This window comes from Canis lupus, chromosome 15 (assembly GCF_011100685.1).
Source record: "Canis lupus familiaris isolate Mischka breed German Shepherd chromosome 15, alternate assembly UU_Cfam_GSD_1.0, whole genome shotgun sequence".
NCBI classification, from domain to species: domain Eukaryota; kingdom Metazoa; phylum Chordata; class Mammalia; order Carnivora; family Canidae; genus Canis; species Canis lupus.
This window is the reverse complement of record NC_049236.1, coordinates 35986383-35998442: the sequence shown is the minus strand read 5'-3', so window position 1 is coordinate 35998442 and position 12060 is coordinate 35986383. Positions and strand designations below refer to the sequence as shown.

Sequence of the window (12060 nt, the reverse complement as noted above, 5' to 3'; positions counted from 1 at the left end):
GGAGTGACAAGAAGGCTTTGCTGAGATGCTTGTTTTAGACCAAGATATGGGTAGATTTTACTCCTTCCAAAATGGTGACTAGCAATTTTCTCCAATTTTAACACAAATGGGACCTGTTGTTGAGATTTCACCTGAATGCTAAAAAACACAATATGGGTGAAGTGAAGGTGAAGTATTATTTTAACTTTGAGAGCTTATAATATTTCATTTATTACTAAAAAATAATGTAGGTCTTTGTTTACTTTCTGTGATTTATAGTTAAAAGAATGTTTTCCGGGATCCCTGGGTGGCGCAGCGGTTTGGCGCCTGCCTTTGGCCCAGGGCGTGATCCTGGAGACCCGGGATCGAATCCCACGTCGGGCTCCCGGTACATGGGAGCCTGCTTCTCCCTCTGCCTGTGTCTCTGCCTCTCTCTCTCTATCTGTGTTTGACTATCATAAATAAATAAAAATTAAAAAAAAATAAAAGAATGTTTTCCTTTTTTGACAGGTTACGTGAAGAGAAAATGAAAGAAAAACAAAAACACCAAGAGGAAAGGCTAAAAGCTGCTCTAGAAAGAGCAGTAGCACAACCAAAGAAAAAGGTTTGTGTTTTGTTATCAACAGGCCCAACTATGTCAGGATGTGAGCACTTCTGTGGCATAAAAGCAAAATACCAAAATCATGTAATATATCCAGCTTTGATTGATCGCTGATTCCTTGTTACTTGGGAGATAATTCAAATTTCTAGGTCTACAGTTCTCCATTAGACCCACTTTTTAGTAAAAGAAACTTTTCCCCTCTCCTTTTTCTTTAGCTCCAGGTTCATGAAACTGATAATTTTTGCTTTAATTTTTTTGAATAGGTAATAACAAGCATATATCTCAAAGTTCAAAAGATACAACAGTATTTAGTGAAAAGTAAGTTATCCTCAGTTCCCCTCCCTTGATACAACCTCCTAAAAGTTTCATCTGGATCCTTCTGGAAGTATTCTATGTATTTATATATACATTCTCCTTCTTACATGAGCCTTGCTACTTTCAATCAGGCAATGGAGACAGCAAACCCAGAGAACTGTGTATGATTGGAAAGGTCTTCTAATCCTCACATTGTAAAAAATAAGATTAATAGTTGGCATTAAACTGATTTACTCAGAGTCGCTTAGATTTAGCAGCAGGTTCAAGGACCAGAAGTCAAGGTTCTTTATATTCCAAGATTAACTGTCCAATAAGAAGTCTGGGATTGGGCAGTCACTAAGTATATGTGGTTCTTGACTTCCCACTGGGTATGGAGGACATTGTGTTTCTATATACACTACTCTCCTTCCTCTGAAGGGAAGGTTAGGGTCTGAAATAGATTTGGGGAAGCCAATTTCACGGTTATCTGCAAAGCTACTATGGACATTGATTCTTACCATATTAATAGCTAACCTACAGTGAATACTTATTGTGTGCTTCACAACCAGCCTTTTGAGGTAAGTACTTGAAAAAGTTTCTGAAATGTGTTAACTATTAATATGTATGTCAAAAAGTGTTATCTTAATTTGACTTAAATAAGCACTTCAACTTATAAAGAGTCTGACTTCTCTAGGGCAGCTCTTCTTATAAAGACCTGCCCTCTTTCTTCCAAAGGAGTATTACCCTTCCATGTATACAAACTACTATTCACTAAGCTCACCAAACTGAAATGATTATTTTTAATATATCCATCACCTTTCCTTCTAGACTGTGAGTTTTTACGAACTTTGTGTCCCTAAGGTCTGGCACACAGTGGATATTCAATAAATGCTTATTAAATTAGCAGACTAAAAATGAGAGTGAAAACTAAAATGGGAAGATGGATGAAAAAAAATGCCAATTTGATCAGTTGACAATGTACGAAGCCTCTGACAGAAGTTCTTATCCAGTCAGGGCACTTCATTACTGGCAATTTTCTCAGGCAGTATTAATGACAAAGATTACCAAAAGATTGTTGACAGAGAAAAATAAATCTGACATTAAATCTGACATTAAGAAAGGAATTCAGGGATTCCAGTCCCTAAGACCATTTTTGTTGATAAAATGATGGAGAAGACTGCTATTCTTAGTTCCCATGGGCCAGGAATGTCAAATTCTGTAATGCAGGGTACAGTCTCACATGATAGGACCCCTTTTGAAACACAGTGGAGATGTTCCATCAATCTCATTTTCAACAGAAAAATATACTCATCTGTTTCATTTACTAAACAAATTCAGATATAGAAGCAAAACCAAAGTAAATACATGAAGAAGGAAGGAAAAGACTAAAAGAGAGAAATAATGAATAGTATAATATACTTGAGTATATGCCCCACAGAATGAAAAGATATGAATTAAGGGATTTCCCTAAGCCTTTCCTGGTGGGAACACATCTAAGAGCCAACAGGATTACTAGTGTTTAAGAAGAGGTACATGGTTTTTCAAGTTTTTATCTAACAGAATTTCTAAATGCCAGTCAACTGGTGTTCAGCAGAGAAAAGTGATCTCTTCTAACCAATGGAGGAAAAACTTGCTATGGCACTGAGAAATGAAATGTTGGCCTTAAACATGGTGCTTTTCCAGGCCAACTATATCTGAAACACAGGCTTTTTGATGATTACCTAAATCTCCCAACTTTCCCATAAAACCTAACTGCTCTGTCTCCTGCAAACTGTGGTGCTCTATTTGTTAATTTTTGCCTAGCAAGTCGCACACCCATTAGGTTATCAATCCCTTTGTAACGGTAATTATTTACTATTTTAAGCCAGGTTATTCCTTGGAAAAATCAAGTTGTTATTATTTTACTTACAATTCCATTGAAAATAGTATGCTAAAAATATTAAGTATTTTTCTTTTATTTCAGCTGGGAAGACAACTTGTCTATCGCTCAAAACCTCCATCTGGTAACAAACATGAACTACTTTTAGTCAAGGATACAAGAACAAAATCACTAGAGGAAGAATATTTTTTCACTTGAATAGGAGCAGTAAGACATTCATTACCAGAACGTTCTAGGCATATTCTGTAGATTCTGGTTTTCAATATTGGCAATATTCTGCCCCATATGCTGGCCTAACCAATTTGAGGAAGACAGGCACTTATTCTAGCGGTTATAGGATTGGGAAGGAGTTTTCTTTTGTTGAAGCTTTTTAGTATCATATACTAAGTACAATTCCATATAGCTAAACATTTATATCTCAGTTGCCCCAGTTGGGGATACACATCCAAAGTTTACTTTATTGGTGTAACTATGTGGTGAATGGCCATTGAGTTGCAATACTGGCATTCTGACAACATGGGACTTTAAATGAACTAATTTGTTTTTAATCAGTCCACAGTTCATAGTATACTTTTATCACTGTGGAGTATACATTTTAAGGATGTATAACTCTAAAACATCTAAATGGTTTTGAAGAGCTTAAAACTTAAGCGAAACCACTAGTATATTCTCAGAATATAACTGCGAGACTGTTTTTTTTGTTTGTTTGTTTTTTGTGAGACTGGTTTTTAATTAACATTAAGGAGTTCTGTTCAGAACACTTAATTCTCTTAAGTGAACAAACCATATGCCTTCAGCCTAAACATCAGTTCACAATTTCTGTTGTGCTCTATATCCACAATCATTTTAATTTTCAGGTGATATTTCAATTTTCGATATAACACGTACGTTATTAGCTTACACTGACATAGAATTAACATGTAATTTGTTGACTACTGAGTAAAACAGTATATAATTAGTTCTAAGAATATATTTAACTTTATACCTGTCAAGCTGTTTCAAAAATAACTTTAAAAGAAACAGCTGTTCTTAAAAGGTCTCAGTTAATATATAATCACAAAAAAGGGCTGAAATTCACCTTCATAAATGTTTATGAAGCATATAATTTTCCCCTATAGAAAAAGAATACTGAGCTTACAAAAGAAAACCAACTCGAATGAAGTTGAGTGGCTCTTAAAGTATTACTCCTTTGAATAATCTTTCTACTGTTTCAACATTTGAACTCTGCATTTAAAATATCTGAATATGAATAGTTCATGAGTCAAGTTGAAAAAAAAAAGTTTATTGTCTAGAAATATATATAAAAAACATTCCCCACAAAAGATGCTATTCTCTCATTTCTCCATCTTCTTCCTCTTCTTCAACACCCCTGATATAAAGGACATTATTACACCTGTAAATAAAAAAACAATCCATTTTGTTGTTCCCATCCAAAAACCACATTAAAATCTAAATTACTATTGCTAGATATTTTTGATGACAAAAATACTGAATGCTAAATTTAAAATATATCACTTCATTCTTTTTTAAAAAATGTTTTACTATTGATTTGTTAAAAAGCAAATGTCACTTATTTACTACCTGAATGTTTTATAAAATAGTATCTTTATGATCTTCCATAAGGCATGAGTCAAATTTGAAGGTGTGATGCTAGTTCAAGAAAATGAACGTACAAAAAAATCCCTAACAGCAGCCAGATCCAACTAAAATTCAAAACCAAGCTCTTGCAACTAAAACCACTGAAAAAGGTTAGAGCTAAGAGCTAGAATTTAGTATTAACACTAGAAAAATCTGAAAGATGAATAACTCCCAAAACATTCCATCTTCTTTGACAAGTTTAAGGACTTCAAAACTCTTTAAGTCTAATTGTAGAATATTATGTTAAATTAACAGTAATTTTTAAATTCTGAAATTGAGGCACTAGTCGATTTAAATAGGTATTTCCAGTGTTCTCTTTACATATACTGCTGTTTTGTTACCTTATTAAAACTTCACCCAAATGTCCAGACAACGCTCCATCTATGTATTCTTCTGTGTTTGCAAGCTTTAAAAAAATAGAAAATATATTAGCGTATTAACACAGGGAGAAAATAATGTAACACTATCTAAAATATTAGGTAATACTGGTGAGAGAACTTATTAACTGAGACCTTTCTATACCAACAACTCACATTTATCTGTAATTAATAGATTAGCCGCCTTCTACTATTGTAGTACTTTTTGGGTTTCACATAAACATTCCGTAAAGTTAACATCGATGGATGTAGAATATATAATAAAGCTTGTTTCAACAATTTTTAAAAATTTCTGTTATGTAACACTTCTTTCTATTAGACATTAAAACGATATGTAGAGGAAGACAATTTCCAATTTATGAATAAGTTGCAATTTTAAAAGTTTTCCAAAAATCCAGTTACATAAAGTTACAAAATTCAGGGTACAAAATCTATGGCTAAAATATCAAATACTTTTATATTAATCAACACCCAAACCAAAGGATGGAATAAGAATTTTTTAAAATTATGTGCAAATAAACAGCAAAATAAGTTCCTAAGAGAAAGTTAAACAATTCAGAGTGACCTTTATAGTTACTTCAGGAAACTAATTTTTACATTAAAATGTTTAGATTTCCTTCTGCATACAAGTAATAAACTTTGTTATTTTAAAAAACACAATCATGGGCAGCCTGGGTGGCTCAGCGGTTTAGCGCCGCCTTCAGCCCAGGGCATGATCCTGGAGACCCAGGATCGAGTCCCATATCAGGCTCCCTGCATGGAGCCTGCTTCTCCCTCTGCCTGTGTCTCTGCCTCTCTCTCTCCCTCTCTGTGTCACTCATGAATAAATAAATAAAATCTTAAAAAACAAAACAAAACACAATCATTTAAAAGGGCCTCTAGGACTACCATTCCAACCTTATTATTCTTCTTCCCCTAAGTCATTCTGCTTTTGCCTTGCCATGCCTTGAACACACCAAGCAAGTTCCTGCCACAAGGCTTGTGTACTTGCTGCTCCCTCAAACTGAGATATGCTCTTTCCAGATACTCTCTTCAGTTGCTCACTCAATCCTGTTCTTTGCTTAAATTTACTTCCTCAGAGAACCTTTCCCTAGCTATCCTAACACTGCACATTCTTGTCAATACCCCGTTTCTGCTTTTTTTCTCCATAGTATCTATCATTACCAGGTATCACATTATATTACCATCTCCCACTACCACAACATAAACTCCTTGGAAGTAGGGACTTAGTTTTGCTCATTGGTTTATTCACAGAGCCACGGACACAATGGGCTTTTAAAAAATATTCACTCAATAAACAAACTTAAGAACATCATTAATGTGGTTACTCAGAGACACTTCACAACTCCGGCAGGCTCACCATGAACTATGATACTTCTAAAACCAAATATGTGGTGGATATTCTTTATTTCTTTCTTTTATTGAAATGTAATTCCCATAGCATAAAATTCACTTTTATAGTATATAAGTCAGTTTTTATTTTAAAGACTTTATTTATTTATTTATTTGAGAGAGAGAGAGAGAGGCAGAGGCAGAGACACAGGCAGAGGGAGAAGCAGGCTCCAAGCAGGGAGCCTGATGTGGGACTGGATCCCGGGTCTCCAGGATCACACCCTGGGCTGAAGGCAGGAGCCAAACCACTGAGCCACCCAGACTGCCCTAAGCCAGTGGTTTTTAATGTATTCATAAAGTTGTATAATCACCATCACTATCTTAAGTCTGAAACATTTTCAGCAGAATGATATACTCTTCTGATTTTTCTATGGCTTTGGTAAATGATTCCTGCTTGAGGAATTTTCCAGGCCAAAACCATGCTCTATAAGAACTTTGGGGATCTAAGCATCGTTTGTTCAAGTGGTAACCTCTTAAGGAAAATCTCAGCTTTTTGCCTACATGTACCCCTGTGAGCATTCTTCCTAGTACTACCAGTATACTCGGGAGTCATAGTTGGAATGACCACCCATCTAAGTAACTTTTAAAAATCCATCTGCCATTAGTCACATAAATACCTATGCTTCAGGAATATGTAACTTCAAACTCTTTTGTCAAAAACCTGGCAGGAAACTACTACAATTAAGCAACGAAGAAAACATCCCAGTCTTTGGGCAAAGGACATGAACAGGCATTTCTCCAAAAAAGATATATAGCCAATAAGCACATAAAAATTGCAGATATCACTAATTGCAGATATCACTGGGGAAATGCAAATCAAAATAATGAGATATTTTATACTTATTAGGATGGCTATTATCAAAGAAACAGAAAAAAACAAGTGTTGGTGGGGAGACGTGAAGAAAGCGGAACCTTTATGCTTTGCTGATGGAATGTAAAATGGTACATCTGCTATAGATAACAGTATAACAGTTCCTTAAAAAAATGAAAGAAAACAATTCCTGTATGATCCAGCAATTCCATCCACTTCTGGATATATATCAAAAGAAGCAAAAGCAGAACCTCTAACATAGATTTGTACATCCATGTTCATTGCATTATTCACAACAGCTGGAAGGTGGAAAACAATTCAGATGTCCACCAACAGAACAATGGATTAAAATGTGCTATACATATACAGTGGAATATTATTTCAGTCATTAAAAGGAATGAAATTCTGGTACATGCTACAATATGGATGAACCTTGAAAACATTATGCTAAATGAAAGGAGCCAGACACAAAAGGACAAATACTGTAGAATTCCATGTGAGCTAGAACAGAGAAAGAATAATGTTTACCAGAGGACAGGGGAAATGAGTATGAGTATTTTTTAATGAGTATAGTTTCAGCTGGGGATGATATAAGAATTCTGGAAATGGGATAATGGTGATGGATGCATAATAATAATAATAATATGAATGTACTTAATGCTACTGAGTTCTACACTTGAAAATGGTTAAAGTGGTAAATTTTATGTTAGATAGATTTTACCACAATTACAAAAATAAAACAAGGGGTGCCTGGGTGGCTCAGTCGGTTAAGCCACGTTAAGCATCTGACTCCTGATTTCAGCTCAGGTCATTATCTCAGGGTCATGAGATGGAGCCCTGTGTTGGGCTCCAAGCTCAGTGAGGAGTCCGCTAGAGATTCTCTCTCTCCCTCTTCCTCTATCCCACCCCTACTTCTACACTCTTGCTCTTTAAAATAAATAAATAAATCTTTAAAAACCAAAACATCCTGTTCTAAACATTTACAGAAGCCAGCTTAACAGGCATTCAGTCAGTTCAAGAAATGCTCAAGAAATGCTTTTATTGAATTACTTTTTGTGTCTTTTGCATTCATTCAAAGATTTAAGAAATTTGCTTGAAAAATTTCAGAGCTAAATGTTGAAAGAGTTTTGCTTTTTCTGCAAAAAAAAAAAAAAAAAAAAGAAAAGAAAACAAGAAACTTATTTGTGTTTCCCTTATGCCACTGTGACTCAAATATCGACGTCCTTTTTATTTTAAGCACTAGAAGTCAATTGTATGGCTGGATTTTGGTTTTGTAAGTCTTGTGCAAAGTTTATCACTCTCCCTGACCTTGACTTTATTTCCGAATGTTTTATGTTTGTCAATTTGTTTAACTACATTCTTATAAATCACAATCAACCTTTGAGGAGTTAAGGTAAAGTAAAATAAATACAATTTAATGATCCTTCTCTTTGTAACTTACCTGCATGTTCATATAGCCATCTACAGATACGAGGTAGCCTTTGTACTCCATTCCCCACTTCAGTTTCACCATTACTGGCTTTCCTGTTAATCCATTCAGAAAAGGTTTCGGATTGAGAGGCAAACTCTGTGCAAAGAACAAAAAACAGGACTCAATTACTTTGCATTAGCTCAGTTTCCATTACCTACTCTCCTCTACCAAATCACCAATATTTTATGGTATCCAAATAAAGCAAACTTTTGACTCGCTCACTTTACTACTTTTATTTGTTGAAAAGCATAGGAGAAAATAAATACCCAGTTAGTCAATTTCATTAAGTATTCACTTAAACAAGGAGCACCTACTATACAATACTCATTGTTCCAGGCTACAAAGAAACACAGGTAATAAAAGTAGTCGGGGGGGGGGGGGGGGGGGGGGGTGGTGGTGGTGGTGGTGAGCAGACTGTAGTCCTTGTCCTCAAGAAGCTCACAGTGGGAAGGAGGCAAAACAAGTAAGATTTACACTGGGACGTATGAAGAGGAGATATGCTATGTATATGGGTATCAAATCAATCCAGAGTCCAAAGGAAAGTTTGCCTGAAATAAGTAATGGCTCCATTTTAAAGGGTGAAAGATATCTCTAGAGAGAAAAGGAGGCTGTTCCAGGTAGAGGAGATTACCTACGTAAAAAGAGGGAACAGTGAAGCAACAAGGCCATCTCAGGGACACACAATTCGGTGATGTCAGAGCCCTGAACATGAGGCTACAAAGGGAAGGAGGGAGCAGATGGCATTTGACAATCTTTCACTGGAATTCCAGGAGTTAGATCTGGTGGGTCTTACTTGATTTAGCAAAGCCGCCTATACTCATGGGCAATTACTCAGTGTTGGTTTATTCAGCAAACCAGTAGTATTCCCCCGGTGAATTCAGACTTTTCCTTCCCTCAACTGCTCTCCCATTCTCCCATTGGCCCAAAGAAAGAAAAGAGCCAAGAAACTTGATTACTAAACCTCTTTCAGATAACCATATTCAGAGTGATCTCCAAGAACGTGGGGGCGACTGCAATAACCTAACGGGTCTTCAGTTTTCACTCTTGTCTTTCTCCAACTTATGCACATGGCAAGTATTTTTAGCTTAAAATGCTTCGATGGCTTTCACCTGCACTTGAAGTAAAATCCAGACCTCCTAACACGACCTAAGAGGTCTTCCCGACCCTATCTCATAACCAGCTCCTGCAAGCCCCCGCAGCTTTGTGTCAATTCCTCCCAACTGCTCAAGGTTTCTTTCCAGCTTTGGGGCCTATGTTCCTGTCCCCTGTTTCGTGCACTCTTCCTCTTGCTCTCTGAGGGGCTGGCTTTCATATTCCGCATCATTTAGGTTTCTGGTTTCTGCTTAAATCCTCCGACCAGGGACGCCACCCTGACTGATGGTACTCTTCTCGTGTACCATCGCGCATCCTCGCAGCATCCTGTTTGCCCTCTTCTTAGCGCTTCACGTTATTTGCGATTACGTGTTTATGTTATCCTCCGATAAAGTCTGTCTTTCCTACCCAACTGAGTAAATCTAGAGCAGGGTCCGCGTCAGTACTTTTCACCTTATGTTCTGACGCCCACAACAGTCCTCCGGTAGGTAGCGTGAGCGAAAAAAAAAAAAAAAAAAAAAAAAAAGAATTTGCTCAACGAACAAACGAAGGCTCCAAAGCTCGGGCTCTGTATTCCGGAGGGCTGCGGGGCTGGGAATCCCAACACGATGGAATGAGAGAAAGCCGATCGTCGGAGTAGGATGAGACTTAAAACCGCTTCGTCTTTACCCCGACCCTGTGGTCCCAGGCAGCAAGGATACGTCAGGCTCACATTCGAACGAAGAGGGGAAGGAAGCGCATCGGAGGAAGAGCGCGCGCCTCGGGTCCCCAGAGCAGGGAGAAAAGGGGGCAGGCAACCCGGTGCGCGGCTCCTCACGCGGATGAATGGGGAACGCGCGAACCAACTAGCAGGCCGGGCGAGTCGCGTCCCCCGCTCTCCCTTGCTCGCTAGCGGCTCCGGTCCTACTCCGCCTCCTTACCATTGCGACCACAAGCCAACGCTGCAGGCCGCTCGCCGCCGACCCAGCTGTAGTCCGTCCCTCGTGACGGGAGAAACTCCGGCCCGGCGCGAACCGCGAAGCTTCCAGAGAAATGGCCGCCAAACAGCAGCGTGACCTTTCCCCTCTAACTACAGGCCTCTCGGCTTCTGTGATTGGGTGCAGAGAGACGCGTCCTGATTGGAGGAGCTGGCTGGGCAGGGTCTCCTGGCAACCAGCGGAAGCGCGCGCGGTCGAGCGTTCCGCGCGGCGCACAGCCCTGTGGGAAACTTCAGGAGCGCCACCCGCGGCAGAGGGTCCCGGGAGGCTGCGGGGGCGGCTCCGGTTTCCCGCCTGTTCAGCTGCCTCGCGGGTCGACTGAGGGATGCTGCGTACCCTGTAGAGCGGACTTGAGGTCTCGCCAGCTTGGCTGATGGGGGTTCCTTGTCCCTTTACACCTGGGAGGACGGATCCTTGGATCTTGAGTTTCTTGCTCACGTTCCCACAGATGCTGTGATGTGGGGGCTCCTATACCACAGGCCCCTTCTCTAGTCTGTAGTGCTTATTTCAACCCACTTTTAAGGAAGCGGAAGAAGCAAGACTAGACTAAGAGAGGCGAAGCTCACCAAAGAAAGTGCAGTACAGAATATAGTTCAGATGAGGTCTCGCCGAGTCTAGAACGTGCTGTGGTTGCCTCCCCGTGGGTGTTTCCTTTGCCTCGCCACCAGGGTTGGCGCAGTCTTCGATCCCTCTGAAGTAACGGGGTTGCTGGAATCTCCCTGGTTTCCGCGCCCCCCGCTCCCCGCCCCCACCCCCCCTCCTCCCCTCCCCGCTCCTGCCCCCGCCGCCCCCTGGGGGCGCAGACTGTTAGCTCCCAGATCTGAAATGCTAAATGCAGGTTTTGGAGAATAAGCACTTTGAGAAGTGCTGTGTTTTGTTTTTGTTTCCGTTTTGTTTTTGCGGCCCTAAGAAAATAGATTTGGAATTGAGGTTTGAATGCTGCATATGGAGGCCTTAGGAAGTAGTGGGTAAGACTTTGGAGGCAGCCTGAGTTAAGAACCTCTGAAGGTTTGCAAGGATTCGTGTGAAAGAGGTTGGGACTTAAGGGCTCAGTGGAGGATGTTTATTTTTTGATGTCCATGAAAATGCTGGAGAATACTGACAAAATAGAGTAATTTTAAATGTCGGAATTTACCCCAAAGTTCAGTGGGTTTTCCCTTAGTTTGGCCATCATTTAATGACTATTTAGCTTCTGTACAGACTTTGAGTTCCTACTATGAGCCAGGCTTCTTCACAATGGCTATAATGGAAATCTTACCATACAGCCCGTGATTTGGTTGTTATACTCCCATTTTAGAGATGAGGAAAATGGCTCAGCAGGTAACTTAACCAGACTACACAGCTGGCTTTCATCCCCGAAAACTCTGCTTTTTCTACTTCATAAAGTTTCCTTTCTCAGAAGCTCAATATGTGCTTTACAAGTCTGATTAAAACAACAACAACAAAAACTTTTCTCAGTGAACTGAAAAAAAATATTACTATAATATTTGTAAAGATAGCTGTTTAAAGTTGTTGATGTTTTTTTTTTTTTTTAAGCAGGCTCCACACC

The 12060-nt window shown here is 39.1% G+C and overlaps 2 protein-coding genes across 4 annotated transcripts in view; one reads left to right on the top strand and one right to left on the bottom strand.

The window, feature by feature from the left end:
- Positions 1-4032, top strand: part of CCDC38 (coiled-coil domain containing 38) — a 46433-nt gene extending 42401 nt beyond the window's left edge. For 2 of the 3 annotated variants that reach the window (XM_038558696.1, XM_038558698.1), the window contains 2 exons: positions 490-583; positions 2838-4032. In XM_038558696.1, coding sequence (XP_038414624.1) covers positions 490-583; positions 2838-2951 — 208 coding nt within the window. In that variant the 3' untranslated portion in view covers positions 2952-4032. Of the gene's footprint in view, positions 1-489; positions 584-843; positions 899-2837 lie in introns of all 3 variants that reach the window. The other variant, XM_038558697.1, reaches the window with a different exon arrangement.
- Positions 4015-11682, bottom strand: SNRPF (small nuclear ribonucleoprotein polypeptide F). Its single transcript, XM_038559170.1, has 5 exons — positions 11647-11682; positions 10455-10979; positions 8413-8538; positions 4733-4797; positions 4015-4146 (listed from the first exon to the last, which is right to left on the bottom strand). The coding sequence occupies exons 1-5, from the start codon at positions 11680-11682 to the stop codon at positions 4080-4082; spliced, it is 819 nt and encodes a 272-aa protein (XP_038415098.1). The 3' UTR covers positions 4015-4079.
- Between the last annotated feature and the right edge of the window lie 378 nt (positions 11683-12060).

Coding starts and splice junctions, on each gene's coding strand:
- SNRPF (XM_038559170.1), bottom strand. CDS start 11,682: ATGGCCAAACTAAGGGAAAACCCACTGAACTTTGGG. Junction 10,980..11,646: donor AAAACCCACTGAACTTTGGG/GTAAATTCCGAC, acceptor CCTGTGGTATAG/GAGCCCCCACATCACAGCAT. Junction 4,147..4,732: donor TTGGGTGAAGTTTTAATAAG/GTAACAAAACAG, acceptor TTTTATTTACAG/GTGTAATAATGTCCTTTATA.